General features: G+C 41.6%; 1 protein-coding gene across 4 annotated transcripts in view; it reads left to right on the forward strand.

Moving 5' to 3' along the window:
- ST3GAL6 (ST3 beta-galactoside alpha-2,3-sialyltransferase 6) overlaps positions 1–23966 on the forward strand; it is a 46457-nt gene extending 22491 nt beyond the window's left edge. For 2 of the 4 annotated variants that reach the window (XM_057413137.1, XM_057413138.1), the window contains 8 exons: positions 1103–1180; positions 4018–4121; positions 5445–5508; positions 12007–12102; positions 14179–14365; positions 15617–15754; positions 20924–21076; positions 22717–23966. In XM_057413137.1, coding sequence (XP_057269120.1) covers positions 1103–1180; positions 4018–4121; positions 5445–5508; positions 12007–12102; positions 14179–14365; positions 15617–15754; positions 20924–21076; positions 22717–22797 — 901 coding nt within the window. In that variant the 3' untranslated portion in view covers positions 22798–23966. The remainder of the gene's footprint in view (positions 1–1102; positions 1181–4017; positions 4122–5444; positions 5509–12006; positions 12103–14178; positions 14366–15616; positions 15755–20923; positions 21077–22716) is intronic. The other 2 variants (XM_057413140.1, XM_057413139.1) reach the window with 2 other exon arrangements.
- The last annotated feature ends 234 nt before the right edge of the window (positions 23967–24200 follow it).

Raw genomic sequence — 24200 nt, forward strand, 5'->3', positions numbered from 1 at the left:
AACACAATTGTAACATGTCTGACAAAGGGAGCTTGTCCATGTCATGTTTCCAGTGTTCGGTTAATATTTATGGCCATTTACAGTGACTGTCTATAACAAGCAGTGAATTGATGGAAGGACATTTGTTTACAACTTCCAAATTTCTGCAATTCTGAGTTACCTGAATAAAATGAGCAGAGCTACAAGGGCAGCTATTGTACTTAAAGTTTAATAAATCAGAGGTGTGGTTAACTTGTGATGTGCAAGTGGATGGATGTATAAGCATATCTTGTGCTAGTAAATTCCTGCAATTAGGTTTCTGGGACTAATAAGTGTCTATGCTAAAATTTAAAAGCAGGCCTCTTCTCTCTGAAGCCATCCTGCAAAATGCCATCTGTGAGGCTTATGCTGGAAAGCAACGAGCTGGCCAGCTGATACCTTTCACAGGGTGCTTTTTTTAGTGTATGTATTCACATGACAACTTGGGGTTACTAAAAGCAATTAACCTTAATGGTCTGTTTGGCTTGTGGTTCTAGTGTGGTGGTTTCATCCTTCTGTTTTTAATGAAGCCCAGATGCTCACACTGAACTTTGTCCTGCCTTCTGGGCTTTGTATTTGTTATTAATTGGGCTAAATCACCAAGGTGGGAATGTTCTTAGAAATGTCTTTGCCTTATGAGAGGAATGACTTAAGCCTAAAGAACCTCACTTTCCTTAGAGTACCCTATGTGGTACTCTCTCTATTCCCCACTCTAAATGAGACTCTTTCTCTGAGGAGTGCTGGTGATGCTATCTGATTTGGCTGCAGGATTGATTCAGCCCAGGTGTCCTGCTTCTCTACAGGTAGGTCTGAAATCTCACCTGGTTATGGATTCTTTGATAGTTACTGAGAAGAGGGAGGTTACAGACCCTTTGGAACAGTGCTATGAGATAAAAGCCTTTGCTAGTAATTGTATGCTGCAGTGATAAAAATCCATCTTTATGATGCAAAGGCAATCATGAAAATTTAGTGTGGTGTTAACTCAGTAATTAGCTTTTACTAATTTGGCTTGTCCAAGTTTCCCTACCTTGTTGCTGCTACTGATTCCTATTACTGCTATTTCTTTGAAATTCTTCTTTTGCAGGCTGCCACCTACGGCTGTGGAGAGAAGGAATGTGCTGGACACTTGCCTCCTGAAACCAGCATTTGAATCTTTACTGGGGTGAGTATTCTGTGGGAAGTAGAGGGAAAAGGAAAGTCTGTGCTGATTGAGGTAGAAATGAGCTATTTACATATTCTGACCTATTTCACATTTCGATTTACCTCTAAAAGTACAGCTTTTTCATTGTTATTCTTCCTGGTTGTTGCAACATAAATTGTTTAGCTTGCCACTGATCAGCATCTGTGCAATACCACACAACTAGCTCAAAATGCTGGTGTCTGTACTGAATAAATACGTACTTCCTGTTCACATATTCTAGCTAGTAACAGTGAAGCTATTTTAATGATTGAAATACAAGCCTTAGGTTCCCTCTGCTCCATGTTTTTGATGTAAAAAAGTCTTCATATCAAAGACCGAAACTCAGTCACTCTGTTATTAAAAACCTGCACTTTAAAAGAGTTTTTGATAGTTAAGTATTTCTGTAGCAGCCAGGAATCAAGAGAGATTTTGAAAATTTCTTCTATTTATTTGGAAAGTGAAGAATGAAATGTGCAAAAATTCATCTAATCTTTAATGATAGAAGATTCTTCCCCTTCAGTGGAGTTTTAATGAAATTTGAGTTTATTCATGCTTTTGTTCCTTTAATAGTATTGTTGAATTGTGCGTAGATGTTTTCCATTTTAGTATACTCATAGAAAGCTTCCTTTGTAAAGAAGCGATCATATGAAAAAAGAAAGAGCTTCAACCCAAAATGAAGGAGGTGTTTGGTCACAAAAGTGCATCCAAGAGTTTTGTGAGGAAATAATAGGAGGTTTTGTTATTAGAAGCACAAGTCTTAAATGAGAGGTCAAGAAAGTACCACGGGACCAGAAGCAGACAAGCTGTATTGTTGGCTTTGTGTTTTGCCTTAGCAGACATTGATTATGGTCCTGGGAAGGCTTGGGAAGATCTTTAGATCCCTGGCTGAGGGAGTCTTAAAGCTCTAAGTAAAGGCACCATTGCTTTTTTTGCTGTACAAGAAAACATGGCTTTGATTCAGTGCTATTATTATTTTAAAGAACATGGAACAATCTTAAGTTTGTTCTACTCAAAACAGTCCTGTGGTCTTTGAGTTTTAGTTAGCTGCGTGGCCCAGTAAAGTAGTCCTAGTTCCCTCCTTACTTCCCCCAGTGTGCCCAGGCTGTCTCTATGTCAGGCTCAGCAGGATAGCTCTGGTGCTGAGCAAGGGGGGCAGGGATGGACTCGGATGCACAGCAAGAAAAAAGGTTCAGAGCTAGAACAGAATCTCTTGCATATTTCCACAGCTCCTTTACAGAGATAGTTTGTGTGAGCTGAAGAGCTGGTCTGTGCACTTTGGTAATAGCCTGGGGAGGTTGCAAGGATTTTTAACCTGGCAGAATTATTTATTGGAAAGGAACCAGAGCTAGAATTAAGAATCTCTTTGCAGTAGATGCATTATTTATTTATTATGTCTAAGCTTAGCAGCTGCTTCTGAACAGCAAGGCAAGTTACTACGTTTAATACAGGTGGTGTTCAGTGCATGTTGTCTTAAAGTTAGCTGGTCTTGCTTAGTTAACCTATGGCCCAGTTCTTGGTGTGTGGGCTGTGGTATTCTGTTGGGTTTTTGGTTTGTTTTTTTTCCTTTTTACTGTTGGTATCTTCTGAATACATAGAGCTTAGAGTGAGGTACTTGCTTTGTAAAGCTGAAATGGAGGGGTTTATTTTAACAGCTATTAATGTTCTTCACAGAGAAACAAGTCATGTGCTGGCTGTGGGTATTTATGATCAACACTAGGCTCTCTTGCTGTGACTGTATACTCCTGTGTTAACACTTTAATATAAGGCCTGGTATTCAGGATCACTCCAGTAAGCCATTTCAGTGAGTGTGTGACTATTTAACTCCAAGGTAAAGCCAATGGCATGATGGCATGTGACAGGATTGGGTCTACTGTGCATTTATTTGACTTGACTTGGCAGGTATGGTAACATGAGTGCCTCCCTGAGAGAACCCTTGTCTGTGGTTGCCGTCTTTTGAAGAATTGACCCATTCTTTCTGTCTTGATGCTTATAGGGTATGATGCCATCCTACTCTAGTTTGTAGGAGGAATGTGCTTTTGAGGCAGTCCTCCTTGTGATCCCCATGTGCCACTCTTCTCATCACAGGGTGACCCTGGCGTATGTGGTCTGGGCTCCTTTTGGACATCTGGCTAAGCCAGAAAATGCACTGAAGGAGCACACTTGCTGTGCTGCAGCTGCTAGTGTTCAGTCTGCAGCATCCTACTGGAGTTAGCCTAGCACAAAAAACAAACCGAGATGTGTAGAATGTGGATGTGAGAACTCCATTCTTTTTCCTGTATGGGTATACCTCTGTTGCTGCAGAGTACTTACTAATGTGAATACAGCCACGTGTTTGGAATGGGAATGTATCTCAAATAAGCTGAAGTCTTCAGGAGATGGTATTTTCAAATTAAAACGCCTTGTTTCAAATCCAATTCTGTAAATTGCAGTATATAATAAGAACTTAATATTCCTTGCCTCTGTTGCATACTTTTCAAACCTGAAATTACTCATTGTCTTTCTGGGTTACATGTTCTCTTAAACATGTTCTTATGTTTTAAGCTTTCATCATGTGATTTTAATGACTTTATAACTTATAGTAGCAGAGAAAGTGAGAGTGTCCTTTTATTTCACACTTTACCCACCAAATACAAATACAAAATCTTTCCCTTTTGTCACTTGCTTTCTTTCCCTGTGTTCATGAGTTTTCTTCTCTTAAAAATTGATAATACTTGCAGTAGGATGAAGAAAGCTTTTTTTTTTTTTTAAAGAAATTGCATGAATTACTGGCTAATTGAAATACATAATCTGGATTTTTGAAACTTTTTCCCTTTCATTAGTGTTGACAAAATATACCCGTTCCTGTGTGCTAATGATTTTATCAGAGTGGCGGAGTTCCACGGGAGTGATAAGTTTGAACTACCTTATGGAATAAAGAGAGCAGGTTTGTGTTCTCCATGTACCTTGTTTTTAAATAGAAATACCTAAATGGCATGTAAAGCCACTGAATCTCAGGCTCTGGTCTTTCCTGTTCACCAACGCAAATCCTTTTGGGGGTATCTAGCAGTGACTCAGTGGGTTCATTTACTCCCTCTGATCTAGCACCCTCCTTTTTTTAACAAATAAAGCACCATGTTGGGGTTGCCCCTCTTAGCAGAGAAGCTCCAAAAAGGTGGAGGTGAGGAAGAGTGGAGCTTATTCAGCTTCTTTTCATTTGTGTGTGGACTGAAGTGCTAAAGATATTTAGCTAGCACCTTACTAGGTGAAGTATTAGCTGGGTCAATATGGTGGGGTTTGATCAACACACTTAAGCTGATCAGAATGAAGAGTCCTACTGAGGCAGAAGTCTGCAGGTTGGGGCAGTTATATCATCAAATTTTCCCTTTTACTGAACTAGCTTCTACCACTAGGGGAGGTGTCACTGTGGCTGCAGGGGGTATTCTTGCCATTGCACAGCTGCTGTGCCTGTGTGTGCTTGTTCATGTCTGCTACCTGTGTTGATCAGGGCATAGTCAACAGAGGCAGAGACCCTAAGGGGCTTAGTCATCCTTTTGGAAAGGGTTGTAAGTCTCAAATCCCAGAGTTTTTAATACTGAACTGTACTTCCTAGTACTGTGCAGATCTGGGCTTTAGACTCTATTTGCCCTACATCAGTATAAAGAGGATGATGCATTTTTCTGCATCTCTGAGGCTGCAGTGAGAAAAAGTATGTTTGGGAACGAGCTGAGTCCCCTTCTCAGTTTGAGGCACATTGAGTGTCCAGCAGGTGCCTGCCCACCACGAGACAGCTGGGAAAGTGCTTCTACCCAGCTTTGCTAGTGGGCACAGGCTGGATTGATGTCTTCTCACAAGATACCTAATGCTGTTACTGTCTCTGGCTGTGCATCCCCTCTTGAGTCAAGGCTGCTTCTGTTTCAGCTGAAGTTGGGTAGACCGAAAACCCCAGTCAACTGGAATGCAGTTGACTCCCAATGATTATTTACTGTTGCAGTTGTTTTGTTTTTTTTTTGAATACAAATCCCCTGCTGTTTTCCAACAGGGGAATGCTGGGGCAGGAAAAGCTTCCTAGAGAGGAGCTCCTACAACCCTGATTTTCTTTGGCATCATTGACTGACTCGTGGCCCTAAATGACAAGTGTTCTTATTTTGAGTTTTTTATGCACAGTGTGTAAAAACTGCTGTATCTGCTGTAGTCAGGGTGGCAAGCTTATTTTTGTCTCAAAAAGCATTGAACATTTTCATTAACCTTCTTCATATTTGCTTTCTAGAGCAATTCTTTCGTTTAGCCCTTTCAAGACTGCAGAACTGCGGGCTTTTTAATGAAGATGACAGGTGAGATGGTTTATTTGATACTGTTTCTGTTAATTGCATTTTAAATATTAAATGTCTGAAAAGGAAATAGTAGTGTTATCTTGAAATTGCTCTTATTAGCCAAGATGCAGATCTGATTGACAGTGTCCAAGCATTATCTGATATCTGTAACTGATCCCAAGATTTAAGTAAGTTTGGTTTTATACATACATAGCACTAGCATTTAAGAATAATTCTTCTGTGAGAGAACTTGAACTTACAGATTTCTTTTCCTAAGTGTATTAGGAGTTTGCTAACGAATGCAGTCCCATCTTCCTGTAGTATCTTTCCATACTTCAGGAAAGTGAAACCACCCCTGAAAAGTTCAATGTGGTGTCCTTTTTCAGAATCATTATTAGTGTAAGCTAGATAATTTTTGAGATAAGCATATGCAGACCAGTGACTGTTTCTAAGCAAAAGAAATCTTATGCATATCCCTGTGACGCTGCATTTGCTGGCCTGCTGCATGCCCTTGTTTGTATGTGTGCTCAGCTTACTTTTCCTGTGAATAAGGGAGACCTAAGCAGCCAGGAAAGGCTCTTCTGGCCTTTTGGGAGTAACCAGGGTGTGGCACAGATTGAAGCATGCCTTAGATAACTCCCTTCCTATGTATTAGATTGTACTGTTTAAATCTCTTGATTAGAAGCTACTTCTGCCCATAGTTTTTGTTTAGTTTTGCGTGTGTGTGATTGTTGGGGTTTATTTTGGTTAGGGGTTTTGTTTTGTTTTATTTTGTTGGAGGTAGTAAAGTTGGAAAGTATACTGAAATCCTGTGTTTAACAAGTGATGCAAATGACTTTTTAGGTTTGCAGTCTAGCAAACAGGCTGACAACCTGCCCTATGTCACATTAATGTGAGAATTCTTAATAGAGTTGAATGCATATAATGCTGTGCTTGGCTGTATTTGGGGATTTTTTTAATCAAGGAGATCAAATAGAAGATTATTGCTTCAAGACAAATGGTAGGATCACATTTTAATTAACTTGGGTGGAATATGAGCAAAATAATTGTTTTTAATACCCAGTTTTCCTTTTAGGTGCTTTTCTTTACCTACTATAGTCCTTCCTTCCAGTGTGTTTAGTGTCTACTTCTAGGATGTTCAGGTTTACTCTTGGGGGTGGCAGAAGGGGAAAAAACCCAACATAAGAAGGATGTAGACCTGTTAGAACACATCCAGAGGAGGACCCTGAAGATCATCAGTGGGCTGGAGCACCTCTCCTATGAAGACAAAGAGACTTGGGCTTCTTCAGCTTGGAGAAGAGAAGGCTCAGGGGAGACCTTAGAGCAGCTTCCAGTAACTTATGAGGGCCTGCAAGAAATCTGGAGAGGGATTTCTTATGAGGGCATGTAGGGATTGGACATGGGGTAATGGCTTTAAACTGAACAAAGTGAGATTTAGTTAGATATTAGGAAGAACTCCTTTACTATGAGGGTGGTGAGACACTGGAACAGGTTGCCCAGAGAAGCAGAGAGGCTGTGGCTGCCCCATCCATGGAAATGTTCAAGGCCAGGTTGGACACAGGGGCTTGTAGCAACCTGGTCTAGTGAAAGGTGTCCCTGCCCATGGCAGGGGGGTTTGAGCTAGATGATCTTTAAGGACCCTTCCAACCCAAACTGTTCTATCAGGAGTACAATAATTGGGGAAATTCATACAGAATTGGCTGAGAAAGGCTATTATTTTTTCTGGAGATTGAAAGAGAATGCCAAATGCCGTATTATAAATTTCCTGATATCACAAGTTCAGCTATAATCATTTTGGCTGTTGTGATGCCTGCGGTACGACATAGTACCTTTTAAATGGAAATGTCTGTCCTCAAAAGTAAGGTAATTGGTATAATGAATGTAGGTTCTCTGAGATAGGTATGTTTCATGGTTCATGAAGTATGCTTCATTTTAATAAAAGTAATATAGTTCAATAGTACTGAAGCAAAATGAGAACTATTAATATTTAATAGGCAGTAGTATAAACAAAAATGACTTCAGTGTGATTTGTTCTTTCTAGATCTATCGGGTTTTGTGCATAGCACTGTTAGGGCATGAACTGCGGTAGTAAAGAAGAGCTTTTACACATACACATTTATCTGAGATACAGTGGCTTTTAAATGTGAAACACTTTGGGAATTAATCCTAACAACCTTCTCTGGTAATACAGAATTATTGGGCAACTTTGCAATGCTGCTGCCTAATTCAGCCTTCCTGGCAGAATGCGAAATGAATTTCCCTATAAGCATTTCCTGGGGGAACCTGCTATGAAGTATTTTAACAAATATTAGGTTATATGAGCACCAAATCTGTGGTTTGCTGTATACGTAGCTGTATTTGTGTGCAGCTTAGGTAAAACTGTACATAGTGTGAGCTATAAAGGATTTCTTTCCAAACAGTGCCATTTTCCAAACTTAGGTGTTCTCACTGTGTAAAGACCCAGTTCTCTAAAACTCTTTGGAAGTGAACAGTGTCACTGACTTCAGTGGAATAGCCTGTAGGAAAAGGGTTTCGAGGCTAAGGGTATATCCACAAAGTAACCTCTGAACACTGACTCCTCTACCCTTTTCCTCAGGGTTACTTGCTGGGCACTCTTAGGACTTCGACAGCAGTGAATTCTTACAAATGCATTTACACAATTCTGAGTCAAGAAAATGTGACCTCTGCATCTTCCTTTTACCAAATACCTCAGAGGAAATAATTTGCATTCCCCAACTGACTATGGGGGGTGTGTACTAAAGAAGCTGACGTTGAGATCATCTTTTTGCTTTTTTGAGTGAAACAGTATTTCAGTGGAATGTGCAAGATGCAAACCTGCTGACCTTTAAAAGCTACGTTTCCATTTAACAAATTTTTTTTTTTTTCATAGACTAGGAAAATGTTTATTTTAGTATTTCACCACATAAACAATGTATGTAAAGCAATGCCCGGCTTTGAGATTAAGATGCTCTTGTACACCATGTGAATAGGGCAATAGTTCAATAGTTTGAGTTACTAATGGGATTGCATTCAGATGTTGGAGATGAATTACCATGTGATTGCATCAGGGTCCATTTATACTCTTAAGTAGATCTTGAACATCTAAATGCAATCCCTTAGCAATTGTTATAACTGAGGTTTTACTGTTTTTCACTTTCATCAGTATTGTGCTCGTGGTTGTAAGCTAGACCTCCAGGCATTTCAGTCTGTTACATTTCACTTGTAGCACACCTGATGTTGTTTAAAGACATCTGAATTTATATCTCTTCTTGCCAATTTATTGATTTGGAGAAAGAGTGTTTTTCACCCTTTAGGGTGAGTGGAGTTTTTTTAATTAAAAAAAAAAAAGGAAACTTTGGAAGTATGGTTGGTAAAATATCTGGGAGTAACAGTCTGACAGTAAGTACAGGTCAGTTTATTTAACTTAAGTATCTTTGAATACAGTCCAGCCTGGCTACATATTCTTTATCTCAATTTAATATGTCAGTTTTCTGTGATATTATATTCAATCTTTTTATGCTAGCATAAACCATTCCCCTCCCTGCTTATTGTTGTCAGTGAAATCTGTGTTACTGTGGACACAGACTTACAATTGTAACTGAGTACGCTTGAATACAGAGAAGGGGGGCAAAGGAGAAAATACAGCTCAGCAAGAGGGCATTTGTGCCAGACTTCCTGTTTCAGTTGGCCCACTTGGACTTCCTGAGCTTGACAGACATTAAAAGCTGGTCTTTCTAATTTGCTTGAGTGTATTTATGACTGTGTTCATGTACAATTCATCAGGAATACTTGATCTGCTCGTTAACTTTATACACTTGAAAAGTCCGTGTACTAACGTTAGATGCTTTCTGGGTTATCTGAAGGCAGCCAATAATTCTGTTTTTGAGTGTGTGTGTTATTAAGGGCACTGGACTTTGAAAGCATAATCAGACTTCAAATTCTGAATCAAATTCAATTTCCCATCCAAGTAGTATTAGTCAGCTGAGGTGGGTTGACCTTGGCTGGATGGTAAGTGCTCACCAAAGCCACTCTATCACAAGATAAGGACAGTGGGAGATCACTCACCAGTCACCATCATTGGCAAAACAGACTCAATGTTTATTACCAATCAAGTCTGAGTAAGATAATGACAAAAACAAATATTGAAACGCCTTACACACATCCCTTCTTCCTGGGGTTAACTCACGAATTCTCTACATCCCCAACCCCAGCAGCAACAAGGGGACAGGGAATGGGGGCTGCTGTCAGTACATCACACGTTGTCTCTGCTGCTCCTTCCTCCTTATGGGAGGACTCCTCACACTCTTCCCCTGCTCCAGTGTGGGGTCCCTCCCACAGGAGACAGTTCTGAATGAACTTCTCCAACATGAGTCCTTCCCATGGGCTGTAGTTCTTCATGAACTGCTTCAGCGTGGGGTCAGTCCTTCAGGAACAGACTGCTCCAGCATGGGTCCCTTTAGGGTCACCAGTCCTGCCAGCAAACCTGCTCTGGCATGGGCTCCTCTCTCCACAGGTCCAGCGCCTTACCCCCCTCACAGTAAGGAACTTCCTTACATCTAACCTGAGCTTCCCCTGTTCGAAGTTTAAACCCATTACCTCTTGTCCTATTGCCATAGTCCCTGATGAAGAGTCCCTTTCTGGCATCTGAACATTGATGGAACAGGTTTTCACCACTCTGATTTCCGAGGTACTGAGTCACGTAGACTTGTGGTATTAGCTGGAAATGTTTTTATGAATGCTTGGCTTCTGCTAAGCTGCACAGGAAACACTAGAGAAAGGTATGCCAGGTTTTTACATGTCACACCACCCTAAAAGCTGTGTTTAGCAGCACTATTTAAATATATATTTACATGTATGTATAAATTTTTTAGAGGCAACTCCCTCTGCTGATGTGGCTCTGGAGCAGCAGGTGAGAAGGTGCCATCCCAGCATTTCTTTTGAAATGCAGTGCCTTCTATCTCTGGCATTTATTCACATTTCACCTTTCCTGTAAGCTTCAGGTTTTCAGCATTACTGTGAGGCTCAGTTTTCCCATAGCCCACATGCAATACAGCGTAACTGCATTAACTCTGTAGGAGACACAGGGAACTGCTTTGTACCTTGAGGTGTTGGCTGGTCTTGGCTGGAACAAGCTATTTTCACTGATGTTGAACAATACTCTCAGCTGAAAAAACAAGTTGGACTGCCTGAGGAGGAACATATTAATTAGTCTTCATAAAGTGACACACTGGGCATTTAATACAGATTATAGTATTTGGGGGATAGTCGTGAGGTGCCTTATGGTAAGAAAAGAGCCTTTTGCTTGCTTGAAGAACTGTGGGAGTGGGATGCTGGGAGATGACTCATTCCCAGTAAGCTGTGAGCCTGTTTGTGTCTGAAGAAAATACCAAATTTTTTATTTTGCCATTGTTCCTGCTGCAGCCGAAATGCTCTAAATGAAGAAGCAGTTTTACAATGAAAAATGATGTCCTTGTCCTGTAAGAAGGAGTTTGCAGTCTAATACATTTGGTGTAAACCTTCCCAAAAGAGGCCTATTCTCTTGAGTAAAAAACCAGCAAGCCTGTCTGTGCACTTTTTCTTTATTTTAAGTAAAGCACACATTTTACTAGCATTAAAATAAGACAGTAGGGAGTGAAAGATGCACTTGGAAAACGAGGGAGAACTTAAGAAATCTTACTTTTAGAATCTATTTTTTGTAAGTTTACGCTTTTCATGATGCCTTTTTGGGGTGCTTTTGAACACTCTAAATTTGAGAGGAATAGCTATTCTGGTTGCATGTAGTATAAGATTTAACTTGACGCTCACAGTGTTTTATATACTTCTTGTGTCTAATTTGTATCTAGTCATATGAGAATGCAACTTTTAATTAAGTATATCCTTCTTAAGTCGTGACAGCATGCACTTAGTACATGCTTAGGCAGCACTTTCAAGTAGAAGGAGAAAAATCAGTATTTGAATGGCCATCGTGCGTGTCATTGGGCTAAAGTTTTGCACACGTACAATTCAGAGGCATGTAAGGTAAATTGTGAACATAAATCTTACTGCTTTAGCTTATGTTAGAGATCTTTAGATTTGTGAAGTTGTCACAAGTATGGCAGAAGCACATTAATTTGAGCTATTTTTTTCAGACGTACTCTGTCCTGGTTAGTATACCTCCAGACTGGGACAAGTTTGAAGCACTGTGGAAGATAATTTATCTAACGGCCATTACCCATATCACCAACTGGGTTAGATATCTTAAACAGCAAACCACTGGAAGAAGAACATGTATAAAACTGGTTTTACTTCAGAGAAGCCAGTTTCCAAGTTTGGCAGTTCCTGAAATAATGCAACTGCATTTACTTTTTTGAAAGCAGCCTTAGTGTATGATAAAGGATTGAGAGTACCCTGTAAAGGCCAAGGAGTGTAAAAGATACAGGATTTCCACTAGTAAAAAAGCCAGCTAAATGCAAATATCTCATGAAAAGCAACATGAAGCAAAGGAAGTCATGCATATTAAAAGCTCTGTTTGTTCCACAGCATCGCCTGTCACCGCTGTGTCGTGGTCGGTAATGGAGGAGTACTTCGAAATAAGACATTAGGGGAGAAAATTGACTCATATGATGTGATAATCAGGTAAATGGTATCTCCTTTTCATTTTGTGTACATGCAAAGAATTAACAAACTTTTGCTTTAGAGTTCAGTTATTATACAAGTGCAAATGTATAAAACTGATTGGTTTATTTGTCCTGTCACAGCCTTCATTTAAAAAAATTAGGAAAAAATGGATCAGTGTTTTATTACACAGATTGACTGATACAGGGGAGGAGAGATCACTGGGTGGTAAGTCTGACTCATGTACAGAGATACACATGTGCAAGATGCTGCCATCAGGGATAGGTCCAAGCACGTGGCCCTTGCTGTGAGCATCATCCTGGGCAGCTCTGCCTCTGACCTTCCATACCACACCTCTTACCCCTGTGCTGGTTTGTGCATTGCTTGGAGTGAATTAAATGTTTATGCATGGAGGATGATGTTGATGTCTGCCCATTTTTCTCAAGCATGTTAGTTCACATTGGAAGTTTACAAGATGCTTTGACAGACCAGAGAATGCTGTGCCCTGAAGAAGACTGGGTTGGGCTGGGGAAACTGGGGAACTGCTTAGAGAGGAACAGGCAAGGAGAGGGGAGGAAAAAAGCTCAAATGCCAAGCAAACTGAAAATGCAGTATTTGGCTAATTATAACAATTTTCTGCGCATTAAGAAAAAGATAAATCAGTTTCTCCTTTGCAAGAACAGCCCTTCTGCCTTTAGTCGGTCAGGTAGTGTACCGAAGCCCTCTTTTGCTAAAATCTGAGCTGCCGTTTCAGTTTGTCTGCTTCATGCTTCAACATTGTGTTCTTGTTTTTGTTACTTTCCCATCAGTCCTAATGCTCTTTTTCATAGTCGTGTTTCACTCATCAGGCATTACCATAAAAAAATCTGTATACAAAGCCTGGGGTTTGACATGCATTTGAAAACACAGATAAGGTGGAAATGAATACATGGAATTCTTCAGTTGTAGCTCCTCTTATAAAGTTCAGACTCCAGATAATGTCCTTGTTCTTAGGAAGCTTCTCTTGCCTGCCAGCTTTGTGCTTTACAAATAAAACCTGCCTTGCATTTATTTTCTCTGTAGTATGATGATGCATGGAAGCTCCAGAGATTATTTTAAACCTATTTCAAGTATCTGGGCTCCTCAGTGATCTGTCTACTCTTCTTAAAAAGGAAATCTTTGTGTAGACTACTGTTACACATTTAAAAACATTTCTAAATTCAAAACTGCCTCAGAAATACAGTACGCATTTACTTACTGTGAAGGAACAAAGAGGTCATGTTTGCATTCTGTATTTCATGATGACTTTTGATAAAACTTTGAAATACTCCCTTGTCTGCATACTTTGTTTTACAAACATTTGTTTCTAAGCAGCATGCCTCTAATGCTGAGAAGTCAGTCACATTGGCAAAGATGGAGCATACAGGGACTGCTTGAATTCTCCAAAGAATACACAACACACCTACCAAGCAGAAACTGCAAGGCGGAGGCTTAAATGTAGCCCCTCTGACCCACCTGCTCACTGCTTATTTATCTGCTGTATCCCAAAGCAGTGGCAGCTGTGCAAGTAATATTTAAAAACGAAAAAAAACAACAGAGACTTAACACCCCAAACCCCTCAAGCAGACAAAAAAGGCAGACATAAAGATGTATCAGCATCAGGTATGCAGTCATAATCCCTGTTCTTTTATGCTGTAGATAGTGAAGAATATTAGAACATTCTTCAGTTGCCTCCTGTATGACTCAGATCATCTAGTAGTGTGAATGGAGCAATTGGTAATTCTCCAAGCCAGATACTCTCTTTGGTCTTCTCTAGTTTCTGTGTTTGAGCCAAATCAGAAGGCTGTCTGCTCAAGTGACACGTGATAAGCAATTGTGTGATTGTGTTCTAAACCATCTTGGCCAAGTTCCCATGCGTGCTTGATCCCTCAGAGTTAGAGGGTGAGTGTACCTGATAATTGCTCATCCACCATGTAATGTAATAACTAAATGCTGGCCAACAAGCCCTCCTGTACCTGGACATGCTGTCTTTCCAACAGACTAACGTGTGTGCCAGCCAGTGCACAGTAAGGTTGTGGGTAGGGTGGTCATTGCTATCTCTGTGTCTGTCCTTTGCAGAATGAATAATGGCCCTGTTATAGGGTATGAAGATGATGTTGGGAGGAGGACGACTTTCCGCCTTTCTTACCCGGAATCCATCTTCTCAGATCCGATCCACTACGACCCTAATACAACTGTTGTTCTCATTGTCTTCAAACCACGTGACTTGAAGTGGCTTTGGGAGATACTGGGTGGTCAGAAAGTAGTGAGTTTAATTATTCATGCACTTTGCTTCAGCTTGCCACACACCTCTCATTCAAAACACCTGTTTTGCTTTGAACTTTAGTCCTCCTAGCTGGAAGGAGCACTGGATCTCCTAGTCAGTCTACTCAGTATCCCTTTCCCATAAATGTTTCTGGCCTCTTTCTCACAACAAGTATTTCAATCATAGATTGGTTTGGTTTGGGTTGGAAGGGACCTTAAGGATCATCCAGTTCCGAACCCCCTGTCACGGGCAGGGACACCTTCCACTAGACCAGGTTGCTCCAAGCCCTGTCCAGCCTGACCTTGAACAATATATTTGATCAGTATACTTGATCAGAACAGTATAGTTGAACAAATATTTAATCAGTTCCTCATCCCTTTTCCTCTTCAAGATAACTTTTTATCCTCTTCCTAGCACTGTTTCATATTATGGCATGCATGTTCCAGCCATTTCCCAGAATATTTTATCCTGCACACTTGGTGGAATTGCAGAATAATGTTGGAAGGGACCTCTCTTTGGAGGTCTTTAGTCCAAAACCTTGTTGAAAGAAAGGAAGGCCAGGTTCAAAGCCATGCCAGGCTCTCAGGGCATGGTCCAGGTAAATTTTGAGTATTTCCAGGGATATTTCTGTAACGTCTGTTTCAGTACTGCAGTGCCTTCACAGGAAAGAATTTCTCATCTTTTCACTGTGTGCATCTGAAAAGAGTCTGATGCTATCTCTTTTTGTAAACCCTGACCAAATAGTTAAGATGGGCTGAATAAACACAGTTTTCTCAGACCCTCTTGTTTGCCCTGCTCTCTGGCCCCTTGGCCATTTTAGTGGCTGCCTGCTGAGCTTGCCAAAGTTTGACACTTGCACAAAAGGGGAGAACCCAAAACAGCATTTGTGAGATCTCAGAAAAGCACAGTGCAAAGTGCTTTGAAAATGATAACATCTGTCTAAGTGTTCCTTATGCTCTTACTAATGTGGCCAAGCACACAATTCGCGTTTATTGCCTTTGGGGCATACAGCTGGTCCATCAGGGACCTTTCTGCAAAGCTGTTTTCCAGGCAGCTGGCCCCAGTCTCTGCTGCTGCAGTGGGTTATCTATTGCAGGAGTACAATTTGCACATGTCTTTGCTGAACTTCGGGAGGTTCAGCACTCCTTCTTCAACCTCCTGCCCTTGGATTTTATTCTCATTAGAGCTGCTAAAAAACAAAAATCAGCCATTTATAGCTGCTGAAAATGGGTATTTGCTTACCTGTTACAGAGTGCTAAAGGCTTTTGGAAGAAACCGGCTCTGAACATGATATACAAATCTAGTCAAATCAGGATTCTTGATCCCAGCATCACCAGAAAAACAGCTTATGAATGGCTTCGTTTCCCAACAAGGTTTCCCAAGAAGGAGGTAGGGTTTTTAATTGTGCCTTTCAGTTTCATGCAACCAAATGTATACTCAGAGGTAATTTTCTCTTTATTATAGTGGACTATGTTAGAACATCTTTTAGGTTCACATTGCAGTAGTTTGCATTTAGAATGATGCTTAGAAAAGATGGAAAAATGGAATCCAGAAAGAGTGGGTAGCCTTGTACACCTATTCTGTAATTAGTATTAAATGAGACTGCTTTTGCACACAGACGTAATGTCTTTTACAAAATTGGGAAAACCAGAGAGGTATTGGAGCATGGCAGATCCAGAGAGCCTCTGGAAATATTAAGGAGTCTTGAAATATTAAATGCAAGGTGTTATATATTTTTTTTCCTTAAAAACAAAACCAAAACCACAAATATTGACAAAACCCCAAACTGCACAAAACAACAAACAAACAAAAAATCCCCCCAAAATCCCAGCAGAAACAAAACACCATAAAAACCCCCACACAAAAATACACATACCCCCGCACACAGCTCGCAGTAATTCTAAGACTGCTGCAGTTTCCCACTGCTGGGGGTGGGTAAGGACTGAGGCGCATACAGGATATTCCAGCCCTGCACTAATGACATATGTCTGGCAGCATTTGTGTGCTTACTGATTTGATGCCAAGCATTGTAATGAGTTAACTGGCAATTTGGACACAAAAATAGTTTTAACTGTCAGTTTATGACTGAGGAATGTTTCTGATGAAAGGTAAGGCTTCAAGCTGCAGACCTCTCTTACACAGTCAGGACTGACCACGTGCTGTGTAGCACAGATGCAGTTCCCTAGGGTCACATCATTGCGCAGAGCTGCCTCATCAGGATCAGCCAACTGACATGTGCAGAAACATTTGACAGGCTGTCACTGTACAGTGTCTGCCACAACTTTTTCTGGTTTAAACTTTGTAATATTTGAGGGAGTTGAGGGTTTTTTGCTTTGGGGAGGTTTTGTGCCTTTTTTTTTTTTTTAAAAAATCTTTGTAAAATTCTGTCTTTTCGAGCCTACCAGTGGCTTTTTCCCTCCCTTGTTAACTCTGAAAACTGGAATACCCAGTTTGACTGCATGCTTGCTGAGGATCCATGGCATTTCAGCTCTTCAGCCAAGGGTGGGAAGAAAGCAGCATAGTAGTTGGGTGCCTGACTGTCTCCTAAAGGGCCATAGAACATTCATGGCCTCCATGGCTCCAGAAATTCCTCCTCTCTCAGTGGGTGTAAAAGTGAGGCAATGCTGTTGCTGAGCTAGATATGTTTGTGGTGTGCTCGAGCTGGTATGGAGGCACAGGCCTCTCAGTTGCTTGTGTAGCATACATGCCCTTTGCTCTTCTCTAGCTCACTGGGCGTTCCTGCCCAGAGCTAGGTAGAGCACATCCATTCTTGGAGCCCCCTTCTGCTACCTCTACATTGCGCTTGCTTCATCCCAGGCATTTGGTAGCAGCAAATGTCCCCAGTGACAGCAAATGATCAAGATCAGGCATGCTTTTTTTTCCGTCTCAGAGGTTGGCTGTCACAGGAGCCTGCACATCTGTAGTTGCTCTCTTAAGCTGCAGGTTGTACCTCAGGGGTTCCTGTTGTCAGGGTGGACTTCTACAGGACCCATTTAGGAGCTTTCTGTCCAGTAGAATCATAGAATGATAGAATAGTTACGGTTGGAAAGGACCTTAAGATCATCTAGTTCCAACCCCCCTGCCATCGGCAGGGACACCTCAAACTAAACCATATCACCCAAGGCCTCGTCCAACCTGGTCTTGAACACTGCCAGGGATGGAGCATTCACAACCTCCCTGGGCAACCCATTCCAGTGCCTCACCACCCTAACAGGAAAGAATTTCCTCCTTATATCCAATCTAAACTTCCCCTGTTTAAGTTTTAACCCATTACCCCTTGTCCTATCGCTCCAGTCCCTAATGAAGAGTCCCTCCCCAGCATCCCTACAGGCCCCCTTCAGATACTGGAAGGCTGCTATGAGGTCTCCACGCAGCCTTCTCTTCTCCAGGCTGAACAGACACAACTTCCTCAGCCTGTCTTCATACGAGAGGTGCTCCAGTCCCCTGATCATCCTCGTGGCCCTTCTCTGGACTTGTTCCAACAGTTCCATGTCCTTTTTATGTTGAGGACACCAGAACTGCACACAATGCTCCAGGTGAGGTCTCACAAGAGCAGAGTAAAGGGTCAGGATCACCTCCTTTGACCTCCTTTTGATGCAGCCCAGGATACAGTTGGCTTTCTGGGCTGCAAGCGCACACTGCCAGCTCATGTTCATTTTCTCATCAACCAGCACCCCCAAGTCCTTCTCCGCAGGGCTGCTCTGAATCTCTTCTCTGCCCAACCTGTAGCTGTGCCTGGGATTGCTCCGACCCAGGTGTAGGACCTTGCACTTGTCATGGTTAAACTCCGTAAGGCTGGCATCAGCCCACCTCACAAGTGTGTCAAGGTCCCTCTGGATGGCATTCCTTCCCTCCAGCATATCAACCAAACCACACAGCTTGGTGTCATCGGCAGACTTGCTGAGGGTGCACTCAATCCCACTGTCCATGTCAGCGATGAAGATGTTAAACAAGACCGGTCCCAACACCGATCCCCGAGGGACACCACTCGTTACTGGTCTCCAGCTGGACATTGAGCCATTGACCACAACTCTTCATGTGCAGCCATCCAGCCAGTTCTTTATCCACCGAGTGATCCATCCATCAAATTGATGTCTCTCCAATTTAGAGACAAGGATGTCGTGTGGGACAGTGTCGAACGCTTTACACAAATCCAGGTAGATGATGTCAGCTGCTCTACCCCTGTCCATCAGTTCTGTAGCCCCATCATAGAAGGCCACCAAATTGGTCAGGCAGGATTTCCCCTTAGTGAAGCCATGCTGGCTGTCACCAAGCACCTTGTTGTTTTTCATGTGCCTTAGCATGCCTTCCAGGAGAATCTGCTCCAAGATTTTGCCAGGCGCAGAGGTGGGACTGACTGCTCTGTAGTTCCCTGGGTCATCCATTTTTCCCTTCTTGAAAATGGGGGTTATATTTCCCTTTTTCCAGTCATCGGGAACTTCACCTGACTGCCGTGATTTCTCAAATGTGGTAGCCAGTGGCTTAGCAACTTCATTTGCCAGCTCCTTCAGGACCCACGGATGGATTTCATCAGGACCCACAGACTTGTGCATGTTCAGGTTCTTAAGATGGTCTTGAACCAGATCCTCTCCTACAGTGGGCGCAAGGTCTTCATTCTCAAGTTAGCGTGTCCTTGGGGAGCCCTGGTCCTGCCTTTACTGTCCTGCACTTAAGCTCCCTCTGCCTGCAGGAGATGTGGAAGATCACTATTGCTGTCTGCCTTTTGCATTAAGCCAACCTCATGTTCCCTGAGTGGCACTTATGAGTAGTCCAACAAGCTTTTCTGTTTCTTTGTTAGGAGCTGTGGTGGTGTTAGCAGACCTGGGAGAACAACTGCAAAATCAGCTGTGCTGCTCCAGCAGCACTGAAGTCAGAAAGTGTTGCAGAGTCATTCCAGGGCTGTGCTTATCCCCATTAAATGTGAACAAGTTTAATTACAAGCCAAGGATATCTGGATATTGCTAGGGCACTGGCATGATAATACATTTTAATAGTGTTGCTTATATTATTTTTTTTGAGATGAACTTTATGATAGTTAAAGGTAAACAGAGCTAGTTGCAACCTGTGGAATTCCTGTTATTTCCAAATGGCACTAATCCTGACATGTCACATTCCTGCCATCATTTTTGTGTTCTGTTTAGTGTGGACATTGCAGAGTCACCACTAAATTGATGGTATTGGGACCTGAGGGCAAAAGGTTATTTTGCTAACTGGCAGGAGCCCTGGACAATAGCACGCATTTTAAGTTGATGTTATTTCTGGAGCACTCCAAGAGTTGTATAATGGTACCAAAAAATCTACATAAAAGTTGATAGTTCAGTTCTGTGACTTTAAATAGGCTTACAGAGTTGATGTTAGTAGCCTTTTCCTGGGGTTCTTTCATCTTATGATACAGAAAAATATTCTGTATATTATTCTTTACAGAAAAATATTCTGTATCATCAAGTGCATCTGCCTTCTCTCTGTACAAAGCTGTCTCATGCTGGTTTGTCTGCTTTGTTTTCAGAGGCAAATTAACTGAGCCTTGGGTAGGAGTTCAGAAAAGTGCATGATTTTGCACTCAGCTTGAGATTTGATTGCAGATACTGAGAGTGTGCAGCTCATTTGGTCTCTGAGAAAATTGTTATTTTAGCAAAGGACATCAGTGCTTGAAAGTTTCGTCCATTTCTGGGGATGCTTTCCCCCCCCCGCAGCTTTTGTTAGACCAGCATCCCCTTAGCATGTTGGTCTCATGAAAGAGTTCACTATCTGCAAGCCTTGCCTCGTTTACTACCCCAGATCACGTTACCCCCTGCTGCTGCTAAAACAGTCATGATGTACTTGATCACAAGACAGCACAGATGGTTGCAATGAGTTGCTCCATGTTCTTGTAAGAAATGTTTATTTTCAGTTAGATGCTCATAATTTTCCACTTAAATCCTGTTTCTGACCTGCTCTTGATATTTTACATTGCATTTACTTCTGAGCTATCTCACTGTAGGGAGAAATAAGCAATTTCATCTAAAGTTTCTTTTCTTCTTAATGCAGATAGTGGGGGGAGTTCTAAAGCTGTGGTCTTCTGGAATTTTCTTTCTTTGAAAAAGTTCAAATGCAGTGAAATTTATGTAGCAGTAGCATTCATGCTTTTTTAGATTGGTGCAATGTCATGTTGTTCTGTTCATCTGGATCTCCATCATCTAGAAACTTCTGAACACATATGTCAAATATGATGGGGTGAAATGGTCTCCAATACATTGAAGCTTGACCAGTTTCCTGAAAGTAGGTGCTGAGCAGAGCAATGGGGAGACTTCCCTGATGCCTGTGTGGAGGGAAGGGCTACAGTGTGGGCTCAGCCCTCGCTAGAAATGGAGAATGCCAGGAAAGGCCAGTATGGCAACACCTCAGTCATGAAACACCTGCAGGCAGTACCTTACCCCTTAGGAGACACAAGGGGATCAAACTACAAACCCAACCATCTGTAGAAGAGCGAGGCTGTCTGATTTCCACTGTCTTTATTCTTGCTGTTCCCATCAAGCTGCTGGTTATTTATGTACGTGTGCTTTTTGTGTTTCCTTTTAGAAACCCAAGCATCCAACAACAGGGCTAATTGCCATTACACTAGCATTTCACATATGCCATGAAGTTCACCTGGCAGGCTTCAAGTACGACTTCACTGACAGAAACAGTTCTTTGCACTACTACGGCAATGACACAATGTCTCAGATGATGCAGGTAACAAACGCTTGTTTATGTTAAGAGAAATATAGCTGGTAACTGGGGAAGTCAATTGAGTAGATAGAAGTGTGGACTCCAGGTCCACAGGCCTCCTGTTTGATGCTGAGTCAGCTGCTCATGTATTATCATTGCTTGAATCTCTTCATCTCTGCTTTTGTTTCTGAAAAATATGGATAATGGTATTTATGTCCCTTGTGCACCACTGTATTCTGCAATGTCTGCATGAGATACAACCATTTGTATGTTCTGTTTGCTTTGCTGGTGTTATCCTTAAGCCTACACAGCTCTTGTTCGTAGAAGTGTATTAGCTAGCGCTGTCGGAACATGAATAGTGTTGTTTCTATTTGTATTCTCTTTTTCCTTGGCACCTACTTGCGCAGTTTGTCACAGATGCCAAAATTCTTTAAAAAAGAAATAAAAGCAAAGGGAAACTGAAGAAGCTAAGACCTACACACTTGCAGTTAGGAAAAGAACTGAATTTCTGAAATGGAAAGCAGAAAAGGTAAGCGGCTCTTAGAGGAAGAGGAGCTGCTTCCAGGAGGGGGAAGCCACAGCTCACTAGGAGAGGAGCAGCAGGAGGCTGGCAGACATCTGTGGTGCCTTCTCCTCCCTCCTGCTTTGCTATGGTCATGCCTCTGTTTTCTTTTATGTCTCTGCTCTTGTCTTCAGTTCCACACTGTGAGCAACTCCATCTCAGCCCTTTACCTCAATGTCACCAGTTTTCTCTTCCATGTGGATATGGCCCAGTGTGTATGGGCACCGTTTTCTCTCCTCCTCCCTTTCCTGGAGAGGAAGGACAGGGACAATGCTCATAGGGGCCTCTTGTGTCTCTCTGGACTGCTGCTCTGACACTGAACTTGCTTCATTTTGAGGCACTTTTTTGCACTGTACACCAAGCTTGGCTAAGGTTGATCATTAGTTGAATAGGTATCTATAAGCTTCCTCAGATCTTGAAACTTTAAAAAATAACTAACTAAACCGGTCATCAATTCTTTAGTGGCATTGAGTTGCAAATATTGTATATGTACAGTCTTTTATGCAGTATTTGTATTCATTTTAATTTACTGGATTCAGTGTCTAAGATTGTCAGTAAACTGGCTTCCCTTGTGCTGTCCTCCCCCAGCCTCAGTGGTCTCTGTGTATCCAGGATCTGGATACAGCCCAGAAGATGGGCTAGTTTTGGCTTGTTGAAACTGATTGGCAGCATGCATCTGATTTCCAGATGCCTGATGAGTGCTTTTCAAGAACCTGCGTTGAGCTTTGAGAATTAATCATTTTTTCACCACTTGTGTTGTAAATGTGGTTATGCAGCTGTTCCGTCTCAGCACAGGGAGGAGTTGGGAGAGGTAGCAATGGAAGGTCTTCTCTGAGACCACATCTCACCCATTCTTGCCACTGAAGGATCTTCCAATTTGGTTTTTGTCCTAATGGAAAATCTAATCTAGTTTTGAGCAAAAGTCCCTCACCTGTTTTCTTGGAAGAATATGCTGCAACTTTGCTGAGAAGTCTTTTCCTCAGAGCTTTCCTACTCTTAGATCTTCCAAGTACCACAGGTAATTAAAAGGAAAGAACAACAGAGTGATGCTTCTGGTAATAGTTTGAATTTAACTTTTTATTATTTCCTTTTATCTCTTTAGAATGAATACCACAACATCAATGCTGAACAGAAATTTTTGAAGAAGCTTATAGACAAGAACTTTGTGGTCAATTTGACGTGAGAGCTGAGTGGAACATATGAAGAACAATCACTATTTTCAAGATTTAAAAAAAAAAAATATATTTTTTTTGTATGACATTTTTATTTTTTAAGTGCAGCATGACTGTTTACTGTTTAAAAGAAACACAGAAACCTCACTAAGGCAGAATCTTCTTCTAAGCCCAAGGGTAAAAGACTATTGCAAACAGTTAACTGAATTTCTGTGAAGCTGTCTAATAATGGGAAAACCATGAAACTTTCAGCTGAAAGTATCAGGGATATATAAAAATGTGATGCATATCACTTATTTATCAGCAAGAACTCTTTACAAACAGTCACTTCTTTGGAATACTTTTGTTTCTGATGTTGTCCCCCAAGAATTACCCTGTCAAAACTGAAAAAAACCAGTGTTTAATAAGTAGATGGATGTAAAGTCTTGAATGTCTCTCCTGTAGTATGAAAACAGCTGTAAAGCGATGCCTATAAATCCTTACTGTGTGGCTGGGAGAAGGGGGAACACACAGAGTGTGCAGGTTTTGGTCTGCCCTCCTCCTGAGGAGGGGACATCCCTCTTCAGCAAAGAAGCCACAACTTCTGCACTGGCCATCAGCTCTGAACAGCGGTCTGCCTTTGCCAAAGATGGAGACCCTTCGGCCCTATTTATGGACGTGTTGGGATTGACAGTGTTTGTGGTGTAACCAGTTTATGGAAAATCATACTCCCCATCCTGCGCATCCAGTAAATTTTGCAGTTTGTGACTTGGAAAAGAGGGCGTATGAAGACTGAAGAGTTGTCCTAACAGCTTCCCTGAGACTACAATGGAGATGTGAGCTGGGACACAGATGTTCATGCCCGAGTTTAAATTTGGAGCCAATGCTTGTTGGATTCCTAGATCTCTAGGACAGGATCTTTTGTATTTCCTGTTTGCTTCCCAAGAATCAAGGTGTATTTTTCCAGACCAGAACAGTCTCCTTTCTCAGATGCTGTAATGTGCTTCCACCTTTGAAATGTGTCAATTTGAACAATGAATGTTTCCATTTTTGGAATAGAGTGTGCTTGGGGAATACCAAGATGTGCCTCAGCTGAATTATCACTTGGCTTCTGTTTACTTGTCCTGTCTTGACATTTAGGTTTAAAGGTTGTGGCTGAACTAAATCATTTAGTGGTTTTTAATTGAAACATGTGATGAGATGTTTCTTTGCTGTACTGGTTTGTCTCAGGCAAGCCAGCTGAATGAGTTAAATCTGCCTGGAAATGCCCTTGACAGCTGTCAAAGCAGAACAAGCAATGTGTTGTTCCAATTCTCTCGGACGGTGTATTATTTTCTTCTAATTGTGTCAGATTTGCAGATCTTATGTTACCTTGATCAATCACATCTAAAGAAAGTACAATGAAGTCCACTTCAAAAAGAAAAAAGACATCTTT

This window comes from Pezoporus wallicus, unplaced genomic scaffold, assembly GCF_028554395.1.
Source record: "Pezoporus wallicus isolate ANWC-B61680 ecotype Strahan unplaced genomic scaffold, APGP_CSIRO_Pwel_v1 contig_6484, whole genome shotgun sequence".
NCBI lineage: Eukaryota > Metazoa > Chordata > Aves > Psittaciformes > Psittacidae > Pezoporus > Pezoporus wallicus.